The sequence below is a fragment of the Pongo pygmaeus genome, chromosome 6 (assembly GCF_028885625.2).
Source record: "Pongo pygmaeus isolate AG05252 chromosome 6, NHGRI_mPonPyg2-v2.0_pri, whole genome shotgun sequence".
Lineage (NCBI taxonomy): Eukaryota > Metazoa > Chordata > Mammalia > Primates > Hominidae > Pongo > Pongo pygmaeus.
Genome location: NC_072379.2, coordinates 143,792,577 through 143,818,764, shown reverse-complemented (window position 1 = coordinate 143,818,764; position 26,188 = coordinate 143,792,577). Strand labels below are relative to the sequence as shown.

Here is a 26,188-nt window from a genome sequence, read left to right as displayed (position 1 = left end):
TTATTAGAAAACTAAACTAGATTAGAAGAGAATATCAGATTCCATTACCTAAATAACTTTGTATAGAGAAACAGCCTACTATAAATATTATGTGTAGAAATAGCTGAAGTGGTTAATTCTTTTTTATTAATAACATTAGTAAAGCCTAACTGTACTATACATTTTATACTGCTTCATTCTTTTCAAAAATGAAATGCCTTCACGGATATTACCTTAATGAAAGTATTGGTCTAGAGGAGCAGTAATGTGGATAATAGTTCTTTCCTCTCTTATCAGATGGCTCTGTGAGGCACAAAAATACCAAGTTCATATATCAAATAATTAGTAACAGCGGTTTCAATCATTCATGTAAACTTACATTCAATATTGTTGAATGCCTCTTTTGGCAGTGTAGACTTTGCTACAGAGAAAAGGACCATTGGGTTATCCAAATTATTAGCTCCTTGCTATTGAAATCTTATTGAGCATTTACCATGAACCAGACTCTGAATCTCTTAAATTGATGCTCCGTCCAGGTAGAATGAATGAATGAGCTAATGTCCTGCATTTTGATGCTCGTCTACTCTTCTTTAGAGTCATCTCAAATTCTTGTCTAGGTCATCTTTACCTTAACACAATCTGGACCGTGATCACTGCATTCATTACAATTAGGTTTTTTTTTTCTCTAGACTATAGAAACCCAAAATAACAGCGACTTGTACAGCATAGAAGTATGGTGTTTTTTTTTTTTCGTTTTTGCATCCCCAACACCTAGTTAGGGCTTGACATATATTACTTGAAATAATAAATGCATTACCTTGCCCGATTAAGCTTCACTGCCCCCACTGAGACAGTAGATTTTAGCCTATGAAACAAGCACCATCTGGGTTTGGGGAACTGGTATGGTGATAACAAAGCAGGATTTCTTAAAGCTTAGTCCATGGACAACCTGTGGTAGAATAACTTGCTTGTAAAATGTAGATTGCCATGCCTCATGCCAAGGGATGTAATTTGAAAGGTGTAGGATAGGGTCCAGAAATTTTCATGTCTTATAAATTCCTCTGGGTGATCTGAGAACCACTGGGAAGGAAAGGAAAGGAGAGGAAGAAACTGATTTGCAGTCTCACAACCTTTTAATAAATTCTCATAAAGTAGTGGCAGGGGCTGTATTTCCAGTCCTGGCTCCTGAACTCATGGTAGGACCTATTGCTTCTAGGAGTGCTTTCCAGAATTAAGGCCAAGATTAGGAAACGACTTAAAAGTTTATTTTTCACTCATGTAAAATAAGCTTTGAGGCAGGTAGTGAAGTGCTGGAATGGAGGAAGATTCATGAAGTCATCAGCAACCCAGGCTTCTTTACTCTGATGCTCTTGTTGTTATGATCCAAGGTGGCTGCTAGAATTTCATTCAATGAATCTATCAATTTTTACTTCCAGATGGCAGGAAGGAGGAAGGAAAGGAGTAGAAGATAAATCCCACTTTATTTTAAGGAGACTTTCTAGATATAACAAAGAAAGCTATATACATCTCTTTGGCCAGAACTTAGCCTTATGACCACATTTTGCCACAAGGTTATTTTTTTCTTACCTGGCCCAGTAAAATGAACAAAAATCCCCTCAGGATCCTCTTACTAAAGAAGAGGCTATTACTGGTCTTCACCATAATCGTCATTCTAAATCTGCCCAAATAAACATCCTGGATTCCGTTGACCTCTTGGCAAGTGATTTTGCCAGTTCTCAAAACCAGCTATCATCACCATCCTGTTTACGCCTACTCTTATGTCTCCTCCTCATAATCAGTGGGAAAAGTGCTAAAATTATAGACAAATATTATTTCATATTACCTTTTAGTTAATTCCAATTATATTTCTTTTTAAAATGTGGATTGTCATGTCCTGTAATCTGATTTTTACACAGTTGTTTTAAAAATGTTCCATATTCCACTCTAATTCTCCCCTCTTACTTTATTTTATCTTGTTTTAAATAGGTGTAGGTGTAGGTGCAGGCCGGTCACCTGTAATCCCAGCAGGCTCATGCCTGTAATCCCAGCACTATGGGAGGCCGAGGTGGGTGGATCACCTGAGGTCAGGAGTTGGAGACCAGCCTGGCCAACATGGTGAAACCCTGCCTCTACTAAGAATACAAAAATTAGCCAGGTGTGGTGGTGGGCGCCTGTAATCCCAGCTACTTGGGAGGCTGAGGCAGGAGAATCACTTGAACCTGGGAGGCGGAGGTTGCAGTGAGCCAAGATAGTGCCGCTGTACTCCAGCCTGGGCAACAGAGCAAGACTCCATCTCTAAAAATTAATAAATAAATAGGGACAGTTGCAGTGGCTCAGGCCTGCAATCCCAGCACTTTGAGTGGTAGAGGATCGCTTGATGCTAGGAGTTGGAAACTGCTTCTTACAAAAAATAAAAATATTAGCTGGGCATGGTGGTGTGCACCTGTAGTCTTAGCTACTCAGGAGGCTGAGGCAGGAGGATCACCTGTGCCGAAGAGTTGAGACTGCAGTGAGCTATGATTGTACCACTGTGCTCTGGCCTGGGTGGCAGAGTAAGACCCTCTCTCTTTGGAAAAAAAAAAAAAAAAAAAAAAAAAGAGACAACCTCAGTTTTGAGGTACATGATGCGCCTTCATGTGCCTCAATCTCAGTCCCTCTTTTTTCAGCAGGAGATACGCTTTACAGATGGGGGTGGTGGTGGGGGACACGCCATTTCTCTTGACTGCTGTTCAGAGCAGTGCCTGAACAAGGTGTGCTCTGAAAATACCTGTTGAAAGAACAAATGAACAATTTCCCTTCTTCCTCTTACTTCCCTCCCCTATTTAGGATATAAGATTGTTTCTATATTTAAAATATTTTATCTTGACTTTGTTGCATTATTTTTTCCATTTCTCACAGTTAACTTTTTATATTTTAAGAAAAGGTGACTATTCTTCCTTCTTAATCAACTCCTGACTGTTCACTAATTCCTTGGTCGCTTCACTATCTTGAGTCTCCCTCTATGAATTTTCGGATTTTCTTTGAGATCCCCCTCCCCTCGGCCTCTTGTTAATCTCCTTGACATTTCTGTAGCATGCTGTGTTATCGACTGCATGTTCTTGGAAATACTTTCTTATCCTTCTGCCTTTATGGGTTTTCCTTCTGTATTTTCTCTGTTGACCTCCTTCCGCTCTGTTACGGTGAGGAAAACGCAGTGTCTTTGCTTTCATCTTTATTCTTTTCTCTCTTTGCCCTCCCCTGCTTTGTGCAGTATCTCAGTGGCTTGCCTACTCTTTTACCTTCAGCTATGATCTCTATATGGATTACAAGTTATATAAATTGTGTTTACTACTCATTACCACATCACTCTTTTTGTAGAGGAATTTAAATTGAGGCCTCAACTTAAATTCCTCTGTTATCTTAAACGTTATGTTTAAAATTACTGATGTTAGTATTAATGTACTGCGATCACATCATTAGGGCATTTCTTCTGAAACTGTTCATTGGAGTAACCCTAATGGATAAGGAGAGCAGCTTCTTGTGGACTGTTTTTGTTGTCTAGAAAGCCCCTTCCTTTATTCTTTGCACCTTCTTTCTCTTTGTAAGATCAAGTTCAAAAATCTACATTTCACAACAATTTCTGGGATGACACCAGACTTTATTGGCTTCCTAGCCTTTGAACTGCCGCTATACTCATTTATCTATTGATCTGGCACTCCTTCTGTGCTTCTGTTGTGTTGTATTTTGAATAAATCATCTTTATTGTAAGTGTCTCATCTCACAGCTTGTAATCTTATCCCTCTTTGTACTCCCAGTGCCTGGTATACAATTGGCACTTAATAATATTTGCTATGGATGATGGCATACCCTTTTTATTTACTTACTCTGTGCCATTTCTAACAGTGAGATTGCTTAAAAACAATTTTTCTTAAACATTTAATTTTTCACAAATGAAATGGAGGGTGCTTGGACTGAACTGAATGACAGATTTTCAATACCTGATTATACTTTGCTTTGTACCATTTTAAGTACATTATAAAAGGTGTGGAATGATTGTCTTAAAAGTAAACTTTTCTTCATCTTTGTCTTTGGAGTGTCATTAAAAACCTGGAATAAGAGAACCATGAGAAGACCTAGTAGGGTTTGTGAAAGCACACAGGGTTTTGCTTTGGAAAGTTCAGGATAGGGTAAGGGTGGAAGGAAAGAAAGAGAGAAAAAGAATATGAATGAATGTGAAAATACACACCCACTAGACCCATACCATTTGATAAATAAGGTCAGGATGATATGAAACTAGCCAGGTAGAAGGATAGTTGTGTCAAAGGAGTGGATATATTGGAAGGATGAGAATTCATATCAAGAACATTTGTGCTCCTCACCCCCTACAAAAAGTTTACCCAGTTGTTTCTATGATACATTGCTCAACAATATGGTAATGTGACAGCTACACTAAGTAAAATAGGACCTGTTAATGTATGATGCCTTTTGAAATTAAGGTATGGGAAATTCACTGTGATTGAACTTTAGTTCTGTGTATACTGAAAATCTGGACTAGTAGGGTATGATTTTAGACTCATATAAGGGGAACAAAAGACTCAGTTCACTTATGTATTTTATTTTGCTTTTTTTCTCTAGGGAATTTGAAGTACTGCCTTGTAATTCTTAATCAGCCTTTGGACAACTATTTTCGTCATCTTTGGAACAAAGGTAATCTTAATTAGCATTTCTGTTTCTTTGCTTTCTTACTTTTTTGGGACTGACCAACATGACTATTAAGTACCCTGAAACCTGACTAAAAAGTGGAATTCATAATAAGGTGATTCAGTTATTAATGATTAGAATAATTTATTATCGCTTCTCTGTTAAACTGTTTAAATGTGATTTCCAAAGCATGGACTCCAAAGGATGGAATACCATACCGTATTTCAGAACTACAGTGTGGATATCAAGCCTGAATCCTCAACAAGTATTTGTTCGAGTGTAAATTATTTTTGGCACCAGTGATAGCAGAAAAGCATCCACATGTCTCATTTGTTGCAGCATCCAAGAAGATATCTGCAGGGTGATCAGATTTGCAAAATCAAAAAAGAAGATGATGCTAGTATGTAAGAACCTCTTGGGGTGCTGAAAAATATAGTTAAAAGTAGGATAGTGTCACAGAATTGATACTATTGGAAGGTTTTGTGTAAGAAACAGTCTTCATTAACTTTTTATATTATTCTTTAACTTTTATAGGATTATCTCTAGGTTGGAAAATAATGTTCAATATCATTTGCTGTTTTGAATCTCTGTTCTCCCATGAAACCATGAGTTTTTTTTTTTTTTTTTTTTCCCCAAGGAGCATTTTTGTTGAGTTGTCAGTGGAAGTTTTAGGCCAAGGTAGATAGGCAGAAGAACTTGATTCTTGATGCATTGATGCATATTTTTGCTACTCCTGATTCCTTCTTATCATCGTAGAACTCTTTAGTATTCTCAACATTATGTTTATGTTTCTTAGAATGCAAACCTCATATGTGAATAAGCTCACATCTGTAGTTGAGATAGTTGTGATACTAGAGGGAATAAATCATCACAAGTGATTTTTGTGTAAAGAACTTTTTTTGTCTAATATAATTATAGTGAAAACTCTTGGTATTCTAAATTGAACTATGTTTAAGTTAGTGGACTTAAAATTTCACATTATAATTGTACTAACATTTCTCTCAAAGCATAAAAATTATTTAACCATTAACTTTTCTTTCTTAGCACCCCACTAATTAGGTAGTTATTTGAATGGCTGTAATGTCTTTTGTCACTGTGTCTCCAGTGCCTAGTGCAGTATCTGTCACATAATTGCTATTAATGACAATAAAAAATGAAAGAATGAATTTAGTATGGCTTATATTGCTAGAAAATACTAAAATGGTTAGGTATATCCTTTCCAATTGAATTTATTGTATCACATTTTATATTGTTTGGGGAGAGTGTGAGTGACTGTTTTATTGCAAACATTAGAAATAGAGAGAATAACCATTGATCCAAACTGTTGAAGACCTTGAATATTCAAAGCTACATCTAAAGAAGTCTGTTAAATTTGGGGGAGTTGAGGGTCTTAATTTTGCAAATAGTGTGAATGATGTGGATTTTTGAGCCGATCGAAGTTCCTCATTTCATTAGTTTTTCTGTAAGGATCAGTCTGTACATGAAAAAAAACTAAAGGTATCTGAAGTATCAGGTATACTGAAATGGCTAGTTAATTCTCATTTCCAAAATAACTTGTCTTTTTTAGGTTATTGAGATGTTAAGTTCTTTCACATATATACTAGGATAATCCTTGGTGTTCTGGAGCCTTTAACCATTGTAAGAAGCAGGCCTATTGATAAATACTAAAGAGTAGGCTTTTGGTGATTCTCTTAACAGAAGCTGTGCTTTTTATGTTTGTAGTGTCCCCTTTTGTGTTTCTTTTTTTCCAAGTAAAGGAAACAAAATAGGGAAGTATTGAGCTTGAGTTGTTAATCTTAACATAGGAAAGGCTTAGGAAAATGGATAGGGCAGCATTGAGAGTTTGGGAGAGGAGACAGTATTATGGGTTGGGGTATTAGCAAGTATGAAGTGGCTTGGGGGTGCTGTCCCCATTACCTTTTAACCCATGTGCTCAACATTTTCTGTAACTTCTCTTCTATGATACAAAGATTTGTGAAGAGCTGAAATCAAGGGATGAAGACTGGGCTGTTAAAATGGTTGAAAGCTTCAAAATGCAGAGAAATCTGAAGAGTGTTGCATAGTATATAAGACTCCTGCATAAAACGGGCAATTTCACTTTATGCCAAGGACTTCTGTTAAGTAGGTGATTCCTGAGAATCATTTCAGGGGAAAGACTATGTTGAAAGTTTATCTTAAAGTTTCTTCCTGCAACGGTTAGGTGGTATTTTTACCAGCAGCGAATCTGTACGGGTCTGCAGCAACCCCATTCTTGCCTTCTCAGGGAAATAATTCAGCTGAGGGCAGAAGTAGGTTTAAGGTAAAGGGAGAGATTGAGGCAAGTTTTAGAGTCGGAGTGAGAGTTTATTAAAAAGTTTTAGAGCAGGAGCGAAAGGAAGCAAAGTACACCTGGAAGAGGGCCAAGCGGGTGACTTGAGAGATCCGAGTGCCCTGTTTGGACCTTGATTTGGGGTTTTATACATGGCCATAGTTCGGGGTTGGTGTTTCTTCTCACCTGATTCTTCCTTTAGGGTGGGCTGTCTGCATGTACAGTAGCCCAGTGGCCCAGTGGCCAGCCAGCACTTGGGAGGGGCCACATGCTCAGTGTGTTTACTAAAGTTGTGTGCATGCTCATTTGAGCCATTTTTCCCTTACCAGTCAAGTATTCCTAGAGGAAGATCATATACCAGTTAAACTCCATCATTTTGCCTCTTGCAGTGTGCATTCTGAGCCTACTCGCCCAGCTACAGAGACCTTATAAGGAAGCAGCTGATCACCAGCTCCAGGTGTTTTCTATCTATTGGGAGGTTGCCTTTCCCTGGTGCCGGCTGCCACAAATTATTTTAGAGAAACACTTTAACAACTGCCTGACCATCACCTATGGTCCCCTGACATTCCTGGGGAGGGGACTTCTCCTGTTGTGTTCATGTCTGCCTAACTACCTACTCTAACAATATAAGTTATGAGATTTAGCTTAAATGCTTAAGGAGGGAGTTCAAGAGAAATTAAAATTATGGAGGTTTTAATGTATTTTCTCTTTTATACATCATGAAGTTTAGTGATTTTCTTGGTTAGAAGTCTTGGAGCATATCTCTCTACCTGTTCCAGCATTTTCTGCGTTTGGTTTGATGATAAAGTAAGCACTTAGGTAGGTAGATGGGTAAAATAGAAAGATGGGTAGATAGGAGTAGAGTTAATATCTAACTTTTCTGTAATATCAGAGGTTATTGGTATTTGTGACTTGCTATTGGTCTTAGATTTACTAACTTTTTTTTTTTTTTTTTTTTGAGATGGAGTCTCCCTCTGTCGCCCAGGCTGGAGTATAGTGGCACGATCTCGGCTCACCGCAAGCTCTTCCTCCCGGGTTCAAGCGATTCTCCTGCCTCAGCCTCCTGAGTAGCTGAGATTACAGGCACGCACCACCATGCCCGGCTAATTTTTGTATTTTTTAGTAGAGATGGGGTTTCACCATGTTGGTCAGGCTGGTCTTGAACTCCTGACCTCGTGATCTGCCTGCCTCGGCCTCCCAAAGTGCTGGGATTACAGGCTTGAGCCACTGTGCCCAGCTACTAACATGTTTTTAAAAAATATTTTGAGTCAGGCTTTATTTCAGAAAGTGTCTTTCTCTTCCTGAAATATGTGATAAGTGCAAAAGTAGGGATATGTGTGTTAGAAGGGCTCGGCCTATTTCTTGTAGGTTAGTTATTCTCGACTGGGGTCACAGTGCTAACAGTGTTCTCAAAGTTAGTAGTGGAGATCTCTGTGCTACAAAACATCATGAGAAACAGACATACTGGAATGACTGTGTATGAGGTTTCTAGGAGTTCAGCTTAACACATATCCTCATTGTTAGCATGTATTCACAGCCTTTCTCCACTTTTTCCACAGGATTTACAGGACAGTGGTGATCATGTTAATTAGATTATGGCTAGATCATCAGATTCTTTTACTGTCATCCTTAAGATCACCCCAGGGTATGGGCAGCGTACTTATTTTCATTGACGCTGAAATCATAAAATATTTGACATGTCAGGCAGGTCTTACAGATTAAAAAGTAGCATTTGTGAATTAAAGTATAAGCAAGGTCTTTGGTTTTATAGCATTAGTTATGTTCCATCTGTTATTGACCGACACTAGTTGAGGCCATTCTGTGTCAGGCATTGGGCTGGTTGCTAGGGACATGATAGTGGCTAGAATTGAGAGTTGGAGTCTGTTAAGTGCAGCCTGTTCCTGTGACGGCATGTCCGAAGCTCTGTCTGTCCAAGCCACAAGTGCTTAGAATGAACTAGTCATGCCCCTGCTTCTTAAGAATTGATATTTTTGTAATAGTTGGTTAATTGACTCTACTTCGTTCATTTCTATTAGCTTTTCTTTAAAACGAAAACACTCTACCTAAATGGTTTTTAATAGACTAAATAGACCTGCCGTAGTAATTATGCTAAACTTGTGCTAGCGATTAGTATTGGCATTAGACTTGTTTTAAATGAGGTAGAAATCTGCTATAAAGCACCTTACTTCAATTGTAGTTTTTTTGTAACAAACTCTTTCCTTCTTAAATTATGTACCCCAGGCTTTTGTGTAAGCCTTGGGGTTTTCACTTGATTATTTTAAGTTAAACACAACCAACTTTATATTATGTAAAGTTTTATATTGTATAAACTTTATATTGAAGTTTTCCTTTATCTTTCCTTTTTCATTCTTATTTCTCTATTTAGTGGGACCTATTTATCTCAATTTTGGTGTCTTATGTGTTTTTTTCTCATTAAAATAGAGAAATCAGATACCTGTCACTTTTACATGTAGATTGGTTGAATAGATAGTTATGCTTTAATATGCTTGGTATCAGTTGCTATTTTAATCCTGTTTTATCTATTGTATGCATTTTTTCCTGTTAGAGGAATTTTAAGGGAAACATGTTTTTTGATGATAACTTTGAAATTTTGAAATCACCTTAAGGTGATTTCTTTAAGCTGACCCTGGAAGGGCCAGTCCCCCCAAGAATGTATATCCAACATAGTTTTTTCCTTTGGCCTCATCTCCATGGCTACCTCTTCCTGTGTATTTAATGATTAATCTAAATAGAGCTGCCATTTACTTTTTTCCTGTGGAAAATAGACTTTTACTTATTTATATTGCAGACTTTCACCCATTCTTTAAGGTCCAACTCAAATGCCACCTCTTCTGAAAGCTTCCTTAGCTTCCCCAGGTAGAGATAACTTCTTGAAAATGGATGCAAAGTGCTTAGCTGATGCTGTTTTCTTAGTTCTTGTGAGACTGGCCTGGTAGCCATTGTGGGTCATCCTGACAATTGGGGAAGGTCACTGCCTGTCTTTGATGTAGCCAAAGACAGGTCCTGGAAATCCTCTTGCGCTGATGTGGACCAGTTAGCAGGCTGCAGGCACATGCTTGCACTTCCTCATGCACTCTCTTTCTCTCTTTTTTCCCCAGATTCCTCTTTGGTCTTCAGTCTCAGTTGGGTCCCTTTTCTAATTCTGCTAAACTTGAGCTTTGTCACTCACATTTTTTTTCTCTGCTCTATGACTCCTCTGTACTTATTTGATATTTCCTGGTACACCCAATCAGAACTGATATTTTCATTACTCTCTCCTTCTTTCATTATAGTGCATGTGCAAAAATGTATTTCTTTTTTTTTGCCTTTTTGGTTTCATGCCTTTGACAATTAAGATGCCAGTAAATGTATCATTCGAATATATCTTCTTTGTCTATTAAGATATTATGGTAGGGTACATCTTTTAATTATAGAAGGATGTATAAGTTAGCAGTACCATTGTCTTCTGACATTATTATCTAAAGAGATTAGTCATATATTGGGTCCTTTTGTTAAATAACTTGTTTATGAGAACTGTAGATTAACTTATTTATTTATTTATTTTTGAGACACGGTCTCACTCTGTGACCTAGGCTGGAGTACAGTGGCATGATCACAGCTTACTGCCGTCATGACCTCATGAGCTCCAGCAGTCCTCCCACCTCAGCCTCCTGAGTAGCTAGGACTACAGGCATGCACCACATACCCAGCTAATTTTTTATTTTTTGTAGAGGTGGGGTCTCCCTGTGTTGTCCAGGCTGGTCTCGAACTCGTGGCCTCAAGTGATCCTCCTGCCTCGGCTTCCCAGAGTGCTGGGATGATAGGAATGAGCCACTGTGCCCAGCCATTAACCTTATTTTCATAAATGTAAATTCTTTATTTTTTCCTTAGATTTTTCATCTTTAATTATAGAACCATGTGTCCATTTTTAAAAGTTAAAACCTCACAGTTTGGTTTTAAAAATGTCAGTCCCCATTAACTATATATATATATATATTTTTTTTTTTCTTTTTTTCTTTTTTGAGATGGAGTTTCGCTCTTGTTGCCCAGGCTGGAGTGCAATGGCACGATCTCGGCTCACTGCAACCTCCACCTCCTGGGTTCAAGTGATTCTCCTGCCTCAGCCGCCTCAGTAGCTGGGATTACAGGCACCCGCCACCACGCTCAGCTAATTTTTGTATTTTTAGTAGAGATGGGGTTTCGCCATGTAGGCCAGGCTAGTCTCGAACTCCTGACCTCAAGTGATGTGCCCGCCTTGGCCTCGCAAAGTGCTGGGATTACAGGTGTGAGCCACCGTGCCCAGACCCATGAACTATTATTTCTGTCATTATCTTTGTTTTATGCTTTTAATTTTACTTTTCATTATTTTTCATGAAATGATTTTTAAATGTAATTTCTAACAGGGTAATAAGTGAAATACTATTACTAAATAGAAAAATGCCCCTGAATTGGTGGTTGTAAGACCATGTGACTCTGTGTGCTTCATGGCAGTTAGTATAGACATTTCAACTGCCTGTTTTACTTCATTCTTTATGCCATTTAGATCTCTGTCCAACAGGTATGTCAATTTTTAATGTATCCAGAAAATGACTGCCAAGTTTGTATGGCTACTTATGTTTTCTTTTTTAACATTGAACATTTTATGTATGTTTTTTGAGTGTTTGCTCCATGTTTAATTCACTTGCATATGCATACACACACAGATACCCAAACACAAACAGACACACAGTTTTATCTTTTGTTTGCTTCAGTGAAGTGGGCCTGGTGTGTGGATAATTTGAGGAGTTTAAGCACATTGCTAATAATTATCCTTGCTAAAGAGTCTAAGTAGTATCTTTGTGATGCTGTACCCTTAGTGAAAGAAATTAAAAATAAAAAAAAACACAAATTCTATTTTTATACTAGCTAGGTGGTGGGCTATTACATAAAACTAGAAAATATAAGTAGAACTTCAAAACAGACAGTTTACTAGAGGTGAAGTCAACATTTTTGCATTTCTTTTCTTATAGTTGTTGGTGCCCAGTTCTTTAGAAGGTGTGGTATCATTCTCCCAATCAAAATGGTTGGGTCTCAAATACGTGTTACTGAACCACAGACATCTTCATTTTTAACAAATATTTACTTTCCCTGTAATATATTTGTTATGCAGTAATTAAGGTCTTTTCTCCTTGGTGGTGTTTCTTTTTTTTTTTCTTTCTATTTCACTTGTAATATACATTTAATCAGTTAGTTTTAAAGACATCTGAAAATGTAGGCTTGGGAAAGCAGCCAGAGAAACGTGGTGGGGTTCACCTTCGTTTTTTCCCACATTGCATAGTGTATAGTAATAATGGAAACAGATATTTTTGCCCTGCCCTACTATAACCTCTACATAATGTTATATGTTAGATAGATATTATTGTTCCTCCTATGTATATTTAAATTGTCATTCCATGTTGCTTCTCTTTTGTAATAATTTGTTCCAAGATTGATTCCTTCTAGAATCTTATTTTTAAGATCATGCCATTTAATTGAATATAGGTGAATTAAAGAACGTTTACACTGAGCATTTGTGTATGATTATAGATTAAAAAATAACTTGAACTTTTTTAATAGTCCTAGCTCTTGGGGGCAACTGAGACTTTTGAGCTTTCAGTTTTACAGTGATAGCTGCTTTGGGGTCTATGGAAAGAAACGTCCATGGCACAGAAAAGATCATGAGGGGATATAACATGCTCTCCTCCCATCACGCTACCTGACTTCAAACTATACTACAAGGCTACAGTAACCAAAACAGCATGGTACTGGTACCAAAACAGAGATATAGACCAACGGAACAGAACAGAGCCCTCAGAAATAATACCACACATCTACAACCATCTGATCTTTGACAAACCTGACAAAAACAAGAAATGGGGAAAGGATTCCCTATTTAATAAATGGTGCTGGGAAAACTGGCTAGCCATATGTAGAAAGCTGAAACTGGATCCCTTCCTTACACCTTATACAAAAATTAATTCAAGATGGATTAAAGACTTAAATGTTAGGCCAGGCGTGGTGGCTCACACCTGTAATCCCAGCACTTTGGGAGGCCAAGGTGGGCAGATCATGAGGTCAGGAGATTGAGACCATCCTGGCTAACGTGGTGAAACCCTGTCTCTACTAAAAATACAAAAAATTAGCCGGGCATGGTGGCAGGTGCCTGTAGTTCCAGCTACTCGGGAGGCTGAGGCAGGAGAATGGCGTGAACCTGGGAGGCGGAGCTTGTCGTGAGCTGAGATTGCGCCACTGCACTCCAGCCTGGGCGACAGAGCAAGACTCCATCTCAAAAAAAAAAAAAAAAAAAAAAAAAAAGACTTAAATGTTAGACATAAAACCATAAAAACCCTAGAAGAAAACCTAGGCAACACCACTCAGGACATGGGCATGGGCAAGGACTTCATGACTAAAACACCAAAAGCAATGGCAGCAAAAGCCAAAATTGACAAATGGGATCTGATTAAACTAAAGAGGTTCTGCACAGCAAAGGAAACTACCAACAGAGTGAATAGGCAACCTACAGAATGGGAGAAAATTTCTGCAATCTACCCATCTGACAAAGGGCTCATATCCAGAATCTACAAAGAACTTAAACAAATTTACAAGAAAAAACCCCATCAAAAAGTGGGCGAAGGATATGAACAGACACTTCTCAAAAGAAGACATTTATGCAGCCAACAGTCACATGAAAAAATGCTCATCATCACTGGCCATCAGAGAAATGCAAATCAAAACCACAATGAGGTACCATCTCACACCAGTTAGAATGGTGATCATTAAAAAGTAAGGAAACAATAGGTGCTGGAGAGGATGTGGAGAAATAGGAACACTTTTACACTGTTGGTGGGACTGTAAACTAGTTCAACCATTGTGGAAGTCAGTGTGGCAATTCCTCAAGGATCTAGAACTAGAAATACCATTTGACCCAGCCATCCCATTACTGGGTATAAAGGATTATAAATCATGCTGCTATCAAGACACATGCACACGTATGTTTATTGCGGCACTATTCACAATAGCAAAGACTTGGAACCAACCCAAATGTCCATCAATGATAGACTGGATTAAGAAAATGTGGCACATATACACCATGGAATACTATGCAGCCATAAAAAAGGTTGAGTTCATGTCCTTTGTAGGGACATGGATGAAGCTGGAAACCATCATTCTCAGCAAACTATCCCAAGGACAGAAAACCAAACACTGCATGTTATCACTCATAGGTGGGAATTGAACAATGAGAACACTTGGACACAGGGTGGGGAATGTCACACACCGGGGCCTGTCATGGGGTGGGGGGAGTGGGGAGGGATAGCATTAGGAGAAATACCTAATGTAAATGATGAGTTAATGGGTGCAGTACACCAACATGGCACATGTATGCATATGTAACAAACCTGCACGTTGTACACATGTACCCTAGAACTTAAAATATAGTTTAAAAAAAAAAAAACATGCTCTCCTCCAATTCACTGGGAGACAGACATTTGAAAGTCTGGTCTACATTCTTTCTATGTTTAGAGTTTACAGGTGATGTTTGGAATAAATTGAGTGGGGTGACATGGGAGAAACCATGGGCTGAAACACTTGTTTGTGTTGGTAGAAGAGGAACTGTGGGGGGAAGAAATACTGTATTTTTGAACATGTTTAAAAGAACTGAATAGTGTGCCCTCTGGCATATCTAGTGGCAGAATCTCTATGGTAGTAAAATAGTGATACCTTTAGGTAAGGCTTCTTTGTTATCTAAGTAGTTGTCATGAATGTAGCTTTTAGGGATTTGCTCGTTATGAGTACATGAACAGGCAGACTGCCATGTACATTTTTGTCATTTAAATGCATCCAGGCAGAGATGCAGGAGGTCACTTCACCTGGAAAATTATTGGCTTTAAAAGGATACCTGAATTTCAGATAGAATGATCTGGGAGGCATCAGTTCTAGTATTGAGTAGCTTTATTCATTAAAATTGGAATTCTATAATAGTTCAGCTATTATAGTTGTATTAAAGTACCAAATTGACATTATTTGTGTCTGTTTCTGTGTTTAGTGTTTCATAGAACTTATGCTTTGAGCACATTTAAGTGAACATTGAGCCAAAGATCTGATGAGAAATTTGCATACTTGGTTCAGGTCCATTGAACAAAACAGTTATGTACAAGCTGTAGTTTCTGTAAATAAGGCTGGCAGAAAAGATGTATCTCAGTCACACAAAAATATATGGGGGACTACGGAAAGATTATTTAAATATATAAGACATTTTAATATATTGCTGGTACAGATGAAAATACTTCTTTCTTTATATAAGGCCAGAGGTAAATTCTATTCCCATCCCCCAAATGATGTCCCATTTCTATTGAAATCAATATTTAATCATTCTAGGTATTGTCATACAAATATTGTGAGATTTTTAAGAAGCCCTGTGCTACCTTCTTTCCCAGGATTCACTCAGATGAGATGGAATGACTTAATCTTTGTGTTTAGTGCCATTTCTGGTCATATTCCTCTATCACAATTAAATGATATATCTTCTTTTTTGAATTTACTTCATCCACAAGCTTCTTACCATTAACTACCACCATGTTTTTCAGTAAATTACTGTCTTAGAATTTATCTCTAAAATATATTAATTCATTAGTTAATTTATTCAGCATTCGACTAATGACTATTATGAACCTACTATATTTAACAGTAGCCAACACACAGATAGTACTTACCATGTGCCAAGTAGTGCTCTAAGAGCTTTGCATGATTAACTAACTTAATCCTTTGTCACCCTTGTGAGATCAATACCATTATCATCCTCATTCTACAGATGAGTAGACTGAGGCACTGTAAGATTGAATGGCCAGTTTTCATCACAATTCTAGTAAATGGAAAAGCTGGGAATTAAACTCAAGCAGATAATTCAAACAGTGTAAATATTTGTGTAGTGCATGCCAGGCATATGTATGTTTGGTGACTTGAATGTTAGTGTTAAGGCTTATATGATTATGCCCTTAGCTCATAGACAAGGAGGGAGGCAAAGTTTTTCTGTGAAGAGCCAGATAGTAGATATTTTAGGCCCTGCAGGCCATGTGGTCTCTGTCACAACTCTTCAACTCTGCTGTTATAGTGGAAAATCAGCTGTACAAAATCCCACCAGGCCTGCGTTACAAGAGCTCCTGAAGGAAGCACTAAATATGGACAGGAAAAGCCGGTACCAGCCACTGCAAAAACATACCAAAATATAAAGACCATCGACACTGTGAAGAAACTGCATCAAGTAATGGGCAAAATAACCAGCTAGCATCATAATGACAGGATCAAATTCACACATAACAATATTAACCTTAAATGTAAATGGGCTAAATGCCCCAGTTAAAAGACACAGACTGGCAAATTGGATAAAGATTCAAGACCCATCAGTGTGCTGTATTCAGGAGACTCATCTCACTTGCAGAGACACACATAGGCTCAAAATAAAGGTATGGAGGAATATTTACCAAGTAAATGGAAGAAAAATAAAAAGCAGGGATTGCAATCCTAGTCTCTGATAAAACAGACTTTGAACCAACAAAGATTAAAATAGGCAAAGGAGGGCATTAGATAATGGTAAAGGGATCAGCATAACAAGAAGAGCTAACTATCCTAAATATATATGCAGCCAATGCAGGAGCACCCAGATTTATAAAGCCTGTTCTTGGAGACCTACAAAGAGACTTACACTCCCACACAATAATAGTGGGAGACTTTAACACCCCACTGTCAACATTAGACAGATCAATGAGACAGAAAATTAACAAGCATATTCAGGACTTGAACTCAACTCTGGACCAAGCAGACCTAATAGACATCTACAGAACCCTCCATCTCTAATCAACAGAATATACATTCTTCTCAGCACCACATCATACTTATTCTAAAATTGACCATATAATTGGAAGTAAAACACTCCTCAGCAAATGCAAAAGAACAGAAATAATAAACAGTCTCTCAGACCACAGTTCTATCAAATTAGAACTCAGGATCAAGAAACTCACTCAAAACCGCACAACTACATGGAAACTGAATAACCTACTCCTGAATGACTACTGGGTAAATAATGAAATTAAGGCAGAAATAAATAAGTTATTTGAAACCAATTAGAACAAAGACACAACATACCAGAATCTCTGTGACACAGCTAAAGCAGTGTTTAGAGGGAAATTTATAGCACTAAATGCCCACAGAAGAAAGCAGGAAACATCTAAAATCGACACCCTAACATCACAATTAAAAGAACTAGAGAAGCAAGAGCAAACAAATTCAAAAGCTAGTGCAGAAGAAAAGAAATAACTAAGATCAGAGCAGAACTGAAGGAGATAGAGACACAAAAAGACCCTTCAAAAAATCAGTGAATCCAGGAGCTGGTTTTTTGAAAAGATTAATAAAATAGATTGCTAGCCAGAGTAATAAAGATGAAAAGAGAGAAGAATCAAACAGACACAGTAAAAAATGATAAAGGGGATATCACCACTGATCCCACAGAAATAGAAACTACCATCAGAGAATACTGTAAACACCTCTATGCAAATAAACTAGAAAATTGAGAAGAAATTGATAAATTCCTGGACACATACACCCTCCCAAGACTAAACCAGGAAGAAGTCGAATCCCTGAATAGAGCAATAACAAGTTCTGAAATTGAGGCAGTAATTAATAGCCTACCAACCAAAGTAAGTCCAGGACCAGACGGATTCACAGCCGAATTCTACCAGAGGTACAAAGAGGAGCTGGTACCATTCCTTTTGAAACTATTCCAAACAATAGAAAAAGAGGGACTCCTCCCTAAATCATTTTATGAGGGCAGCATCTTCCTGATAACAAAACCTGGCAAAGACACAACAAAAAAAGAAAATTTCAGGCCAGTATTCCTGATAAACATCAGTGCGAAAATCCTCAATAAAATACTGGCAAACCGAATCCAGCAGCACATCAAAAAGCTTATCCACCACGATCAAGTCAGCTTCATCCCTGGGATGTAAGGCTGGTTCAGCAGACAAAAATCAATAAATGTAATCCATCACATAAACAGAACCAATCACAAAAGCCATATGATTATCTCAATAGATGCAGAAAAGGCCTTCGATAAAATTCAACACCCCTTCATGCTAAAAACTCTCAACAAACTAGGTGTTGATGGAACGTATCTCAAAATAATAGCTATTTATGACAGACCCACAGCCGATATCATACTGAATGGGCAAAAGCTGGAAGCATTCCCTTTGAAAACTGGCAAAAGACAAGGACGCCCACTCTCACCACTCCTGTTCAACATAGCATTGGAAGTTCTGGCCAGGGCAATCAGGCAAGAGAAAAAAATAAAGGCTATTCATATAGGAAGAGAGGAAGTCAAATTGTCTCTGTTTGCAGATGAAATGATTGTATATTTAGAAAACCTTGCCATCTTAGCCCAAAAATTTCCTTAAGTTGATAAGTAACTTCAGCAAAGTCTCAGGATACAAAATCAACGTGCAAAAAATCACAAGCATCCCTATGCACTGATAATAGCCAAATCATGAGTGAACTCCCATTCACAATTGCTACAAAGAGAATTAAATACCTAGGAGTACAGCTTAGAAGGAATTTGAAGGACCTTCTCAAGGAGAACTACAAACCACTGCTCAATAAAAGAGAAACAAATGGAAAAACATTCCATGCTCATGGATAGGAAGAATCAATATCGTGAAAATGGCCATACTGCCCAAAGTAATTTATAGATTCAGTTTTATCCCCATCAAGCTGCCATTGACTTTCTTCACAGAATTTTAAAAAAACTACTTAAAATTTTATATGGAACTAAAAAAGCCTGTATAGCCAAGACAATCCTAAGCAAAAGGAACAAAGCTGGAGGCATCACACTACCTGATTTCAAACTACACTACAAGTCTACAGTAACCAAAACAGCATGGTAGTGGTACCAAAACAGAGATATAGACCAAGAGAACAGAACAGAGGCTTCAGAAATAACGCTACACATGTACAACCATCTGATCTTTGACAAACCTGACAAAAGTAATGGGGAAAGGATTCCCTGTTTAATAAATGGTGTTGGGAAAACTGGCTAACCATATGGCAGAAAACCGAAACTGGACCCCTTCCTTACACATTATACAAAAATTAACTCAAGATGGATTAAAGACTTAAATGTTAGACCTAAAATCATAGAAACCCTAGAAGAAAACCTAGGCAATACCATTCAGGACATAGGCCTGGGCAAAGACTTCATGACTAAAACAGCAAAAGCAATGGCAAGAAAAGCCAAAATTGACAAATGGGATCTAATTAAACCAAAGAGCTTTTGCACAGCAAAGGAAACTGTCAGAGTGAACAGGCAACCTACAGAATGGGAGAAAATTTCTGCAATCTCTCCATCTGACAAAGGGCTAATATCCAGAATCTACAAGGAACTTAAAAAGAAAAAAACAACCCGATCAAAATGTAGGTGATGCATATGAACAGACACTTCTCAAAAGAAGACATTTATGCGGCCAACAAATATATGAAAAAATGCTCATCATCACTGGTCATTAGAGAAATGAGATCAAAACCACCATGAGATACCATCTCACACCAGTTAAAATGGCAATCATTAAAAAGTCAGGAAACAAAAGATGCTGTGTTCTGAAAGCATTTTATTTGCAAAAATAGGTAGAGGAGTGATTTTGGTGCATAGTCCATAGTTTCCTGATCCCCTAATCCATTTTAGCTACCAGCCAGTACCTCCTATCTGGAATTTGGATATCTTCCTGGAAAACTGTTCCACCTTCAGTGTCTCAGGATCATACATTTCTCTCTGGCTGGTAGGTCATTATCTCCTGTTCTTTCATACTTACTGATACTGCTCCTAATTTTTATTAGTGCATTCAGATATTTAGTCTATACCAATTTTCATAGTATATTGGTTGCTATCTGCTTTTATTCTGACCCTGATTTTAGTGATAATATTTATCCTATGGTAATTCCCTACCCTCTCACTTCTCTATCTTTTCTAGCATCTGAATAGTCAGCCTGAATTATCCCTTTACTTTCCTTACCATCTCTCATTCGTGAACAGGCTTACCAAGTCAGCTAGTGGAAGTCATGCTATGCCGCCAATCGAGGGTATATAGATTTGATATTTAATGACAACTAAATTCTCTTCTATGTCATCATATGCACCTCAATTGTATATATTGTATATTTTCTATAACAGCTATAAATAGGGTGAACTCTGAGGAATCTATTAGAGAGAATGAAGTATTTCGTTATTGGTCTTAGTTTCCAAATAAGTTTCTTGCTTTAAAGCTTGTGAACTGCCTGACAAAAGACTTTGTCACTGCTTTACTAAAAAGGACATTATCTAATGAGAGTCTCTCTCCTTACCTAAAAATGTCTGTTACCGTATTCTTCATTTTCCAATTTTCTCTCATTTGTACCCATCTTTTTCTTAGTGTGGTTTCTCTCTTTTCTTCTCCTTTCTTCTTTCCTTCCTTCTCTCCTCCTTCTCATTCACTTTTTTCATGCCTTATATATTTTGTCTCCTTCTCTGTCACTTTTTCCTCTGTCAGATAATTATTGTTTCTTGAAACATACATGCGCATGTACCTATATTTACACATAGACATTTCTATGGGTGATGGAAAATGTGTATCTATAGGTTATGATTAATCAATGACATGTTTATTAATAATAACCATAGTAGTAACTATGTATTGAGTGCTTGTCACTCTGCTAAAGCACTGTATGTGCAAGTTTGAATGTAATCACCTCAACAGTCTTATGGGATAATTATTACAATTATTCTTATTTGTTAAATGAGAAACATTGAGTACAGAGATAACAGAGCTAGAGAGTGACTGAAGCCAGACCTCTCTGCTTTAGAGCTTCAGCTCTTAGTGGCTGTTTCTTGTATTTATACTTTCCTCCTTTTTTCAAGGGGATAAGAGGCTTTTCTAGAAACTGGGAAGCCTAAGTGTGTTTCATGGAAATACTACTAACTTATAGGACACTGAGTCCTCATTTGCACGTTCTGTTAGGGGTCTCAATGAACATTCCTCCTAGCAATAGCTTTAAATTTCAGACTGAGTGTTTTTCTGTTTAACAGATCATTAGTTTCAAAAGGAATATTCCAAGCATTCTAAATCTCTCATATTAAATGTTATGTCATAACAAATATAAAACAAACATTTGAAAGTAGTAAAAAAAAAGTCTGAATGGAAATATTCACAACCTCTTCTTTTAGAGTAAGTGAATGAATCTCAACTAGCTAGCATTGAACCATCATTTTTCATAATCACATTATATGTATGTGGAATCCTTCTTATGAAATTTTATAACCTTATAATTTTTGTTTTGTTTTAGTAATCACAGTATCACAGGACATTCAAGGAATTTATGCTAAAGTTTCAAGAGCTTAATATTTTAAGTGAGTTTATAAATCTGCTGTACTTCCTAATTCCGTGATACTGTGTATGAAGTTTCACTTGATGTTTATAAGAGAAGTCATTTTTTAAGTCCAAGCTTTACAGTATAACATTTTAAAAGTATGTTTCCTGAGAGACAAAAATGTTTCCATTATTTTATTGTTTTTACTCAATACTTTTTGAGCACCTTCTGTGTCAAGCAGTGTAAAAAGTCTGGAGATAGCACAGTGAGAAAGACATAGGTCCTGTTCTTAAAGGGCTTACAATCAACTGCATCATAATGTTCTTTAAAGATTCAAGTGTATTATTTAGAAGGCTTCTTGCCAAGTTGAGAAATGTTCAACTCTCTTTTCTCTATATAAGTATGATCTCAAAGGTCCTTTTCATTTATAAGCCTGGTGCCAAGTTTTCTTGTAGGCAGTCTCAATCTTATCTTAGTACTTTGTAGCTCCAATCAATTACCGTTAGGCATTGAACTTTCTCTTAGAATTATGTTATAACTGGAATCTGATATTGGCCCCTCTTTGTAGAAGAAATTTTGCTGACTTCGGAAAACAGTGGAAATACCTCTTGTATTACGTATTTTTTTGAAAAAATGAGAACTTAGGGAATATATTTTGGACATCTGAAACAGATATAGAACAAAGTATAGATTAAATAGATTAAAGTGGATTTTTTTTTTTTTTTTTTGAGATGGAGTCTCGCTCTGTCGCCCAGGCTGGAGTGCAGTGGCGCAATCTCAGCTCACTGCAAGCTCCGCCTCCCGGGTTCACGCCATTCTCCTGCCTCAGCCTCCTGAGGTAGCTGGGACTACAGGCACCTGCCACCACGCCTGGCTAATTTTTTTGTATTTTTAGTAGAGACAGAGTTTCACTGTGTGAGCCGGGATGGTCTCGATCTTCTGACCTCGTCGTCCGCCTGCCTCAGCCTCCCAAAGTGCTGGGATTACAGGCGTGAGCCACCGCACCTGGCCTAAAGTGGAAATTTAAGTAACTCATCTATCTATGGTTATTTGGGCATCAATCTATTGCCCTTTATATAGATGAGAATTTGCTTTTCTTGTAAAACATCAATTAGGATTCATTGAATTACTTTGGGACTATCATAAACTTTAATGAAGGTATTCTGTAGGTCATTGCACAGTGAGGCCAACCTGCTCCTTTATAGGATGTAGTCGGCTTGTAGTATGATAGCCAGTCCCATTGCCCTAGATTGTTCACAGAATGGTAAGTAAGAGATTACAGTTGCCACCATTGGCAACTGTAATTTAAAGAGTTAGTAAAACTCTTTCAGTACTAGGTATGATCACTGAGGGCAAGGAGGTTTTAGATGTGTGGGGCACAGTAGCTTTTAGACAGAGATTTGTATATTTTTATAAAAGAAGGGTTGCTGCCATGCATACTGTTTTTTTTTGTTTTTATATTTTGAGTTTTTGATGTGGGAACATATATATAGACCTTTAATAAAAATATTTAAGATATGTGACTTCCTTTTGAATATCTTCATTAGAAAAACAGCCTACCTTTTTCCCCTAACTCCTGCCGTGTTAATGCAAATATAAATATAAACATTTGAGTTTTATGAAGTGAATAGACTCATTGGTTTGTCCTTCGTGAAAAAAAATTCGTCAGACTGTCTAAGGATGGTATATAAATTAGGTCAGTGAAATCAGCCAAGATATATTCATCAAATGTCATATCTTTTCAAAGTTACCAGTCTTCGTCTGTCTCTCTCTTTCTTTCCCTACAACTTAGATAGTAAAGGGGGAAAAATATCAGTGATGGTGGCTATCTCCTCTCCAAGAAAACATAATTAATGTAAGAAAGAATTTAATATTATAAAGTATTTTATTTTGAAATTTTTACCTTTACATTTAAATTCATCTAGATATAAATGGTGAGTGTTTAAAACACATTCCAAAGTTATAGTAGAAGTTAGTGGAGAATCATCCAGAATATTTCAGTTTTGGAAATTACGATTCTGTCACTAAAGGAAAATTGTTGTGTGATTTTTACCTTGAAGTGTCCAAAATGTGCCCTCCCTCTTGTTCTCCATTGAGGTATTGTGGAGAAGTACTGTGATTTACTCAGTGATGAGATTTGTTCTTGAGCATTCAGAAGAGGAGACCTTAAAGGACAGATAAGATACAGCTGATTTTTTTTCCATTGCCAGCAATGTTTGGTTATTTTAAAAAAGGGATGACAATACTATATTTAAAATGTGTGTATCATTATCAGCCTGGATCACTCATTGGACAAATATTTATTGAACTTATTAATTATAACTAGTTACAAATCTAAGCCAGACTTTTTGCTTTATGATGACTTTATACATCTTGTTTATAATGATGCCTTCAGTAATTTCAGTCTTTTTCCTGGGTTTTCAGTTGCAGTTAATCGTGCTTCATTGCATTGTGCCTTCTTTACATTCAGTAGCACATAAAACACTGCAGGAATAAAAACAGGGGCATCATCTTGGAACTGCTTGCAAATAGGCTGGGTCTGTCATCTTAGAAGAAAAAAAGAAATATAAACTGAAACTTAGAGGAGCATGGATGTAAGTGTTCACTGAAAGCAAATTTAGGATCTTAGGAAATATAAATATGCCAACTTAACCATATTTATTTAACCCAATTGTTTTGATTGGTTTCAGTTATCCATATGGCTTATCCATGTCCATATGCTTAAATTTGCCAGACTCTCCTTTACTTTGATTATGTAGGTAGGTCTATTGGTTTTGTTTTTCCTTGCTTTTTATTGTATTAATCTCAATTGAATCAAAGACCTCATGAGACAGTATGCATTCAACTATAACATTCAATAAGCCTCTAAATACTGTGTTCTAAAACTCTTGCTGGTTGAATAAAATACCATTTTTATTGTTGTAAGTGAAATAGGAATATTTTATAATATTACAATCAGAATGCTCTTTCTAGTTTTTATGAGGAGTTTTTAGCAGAGGCCTCGAGAACTTTCATTTCATTTGTGCCCTTTTTATCTTGTCTTACAGAATAAAGCAAAAGTGCATTTTTTGGCTATAGATTAATCTAAAACTACTATTTTCTGTCCACTGATAGCAGAATTGTTTAGTGTAAAACAGTATTTTCTATCCAATGATAGCAGAATTGTTCAGTCTAAAACTAGGATTTTCTATCCAATGATAGCAGAATGGTTTTGTCTAAAACTAGGATTTTTTAATCCAATGATAGCAGAATTGTTTTGTCTAAAACTAGGATTTTCTATCCAATGATTGCAGAATTGTTTGCATGCTTTAATAATTTCTTAACATTTTTTTGAAGAGGTGAGCTATTGATCTTCTCAATGTATATTAAAAAACCTAGGCATATCTGCTTTCTAGTTTTAAAGAAGCAACACTTCTTTCTTCTATGAGGGGAAAATAAACAGGAAGCATATGCAAACTTTTTTTTAAAAAAGAGATAAGCATTATTTTTATATTAAAGGCTATGGCTGCATTACTTTATATATGTTTCATTAAATGGGGTTGTGAGGGTCTGCTTGTAGAAAATGAAATATAACATCCTTTACGTTTCCATGAGAATGCAACTGTGAACTACCATAGCAAAGTAGAATCCTGAGGCTTTCACAGTAATTGGAGGCATTCTTTCTTTTCTCATTCATCCAGTTTAACAAAAATTTGTGGCTAAGGTATTTTTGTATTTTGCATTTTGTATTTTATTCCTTATTAGGCACATGTGGTGTTTAAGTTTCTGACTTCCAGTGAAGGGAAGATTGGGTGATACAATACCTGTATCCTAGCAGTCTTGATAAACTGTGTATCTTAGCAAAGTAGACATTTTTCCACTAACTCTACTTTTAGAAGTTATAAATCATAAGTGTCAAACTCCCAATCAGTATTTAAAAATTTGGTAAAGATTCAGTTCATTCTCTTTTATTTATTCTATCTCTGCACTAATGAGTCTTCAAATCCTGAGTATTAACCTTGGTACTTCAGGATCTTTTGCCATTGGAGTGGGTTTCAATTATGTTTTTATATGGTGCTTATTATGTAAGGAACTTTCACTACTTTTTGTGAGGATTTTGATACTTGTTAAACACATGTTTAAACAAACGAAATGATTACGTATTACTTAACAAATATATCTATTTCAATGTGATACCTGGAACAACTTTGTTAGCATTCAAATTTATTATTAATGTAAGACTTACTTTAGCCTACTGATGAGCATTTTGTATCCCTTTTAACCAATTTTATGTTATAAATAGTGGAGAATAATATGTTATAAATAGTGGAGAATAAATAGTGGAGAATAATACACTGTTGATGTATTAGTCTCTAGGACAAGGGCAAAATGCCACCAGTTTCTTTGCGTAGCAAGAGTGATGTTTACCCCAGTACAAATTCTGAGCTCTCCAAACTATTCCGACCTCTGTCTGTTGCAAAGTTGCTTCCACATTTTCGGGTATCGTTACAGCAACACCACACTCCTGGTGCTAACTTACTGTATTAGTTCATTCTCACGCTGCTAATAAAGACATACCTGAGACTGGGTGATTTGTAAATGAAAGAGGTTTAATTGACCCGCAGTACCACATGGTTCACAATCATGGCAGAAGGCAAAGAAGGAACAAAGTCACATCTTAAATGGTGGCAGGCAAAGAGAGTGTGTGCAGGGGAGCGTCCCTTTATAAAACCATCAGATCTCATGAGACTTACTATCATGATAACAGCATGGAAAAGACCTACCCCATGATAAAATTACCTCCCACAACAGGTGGGAATTATGGGAGTGACAATTCAAGAT

At 37.0% G+C, this 26,188-nt stretch overlaps 1 protein-coding gene across 6 annotated transcripts in view; it reads left to right on the top strand.

Annotated features, from left to right (window-relative positions):
- TPK1 (thiamin pyrophosphokinase 1) overlaps window positions 1-26,188 on the top strand; it is a 380,984-nt gene that overhangs the window by 65,553 nt on the left and 289,243 nt on the right. For all 6 annotated transcript variants that reach the window (XM_054495232.2, XM_054495234.2, XM_054495231.2 and 3 more), the window contains exon 3: window positions 4,594-4,665. In XM_054495232.2, coding sequence (XP_054351207.1) covers window positions 4,594-4,665 — 72 coding nt within the window. The remainder of the gene's footprint in view (window positions 1-4,593; window positions 4,666-26,188) is intronic.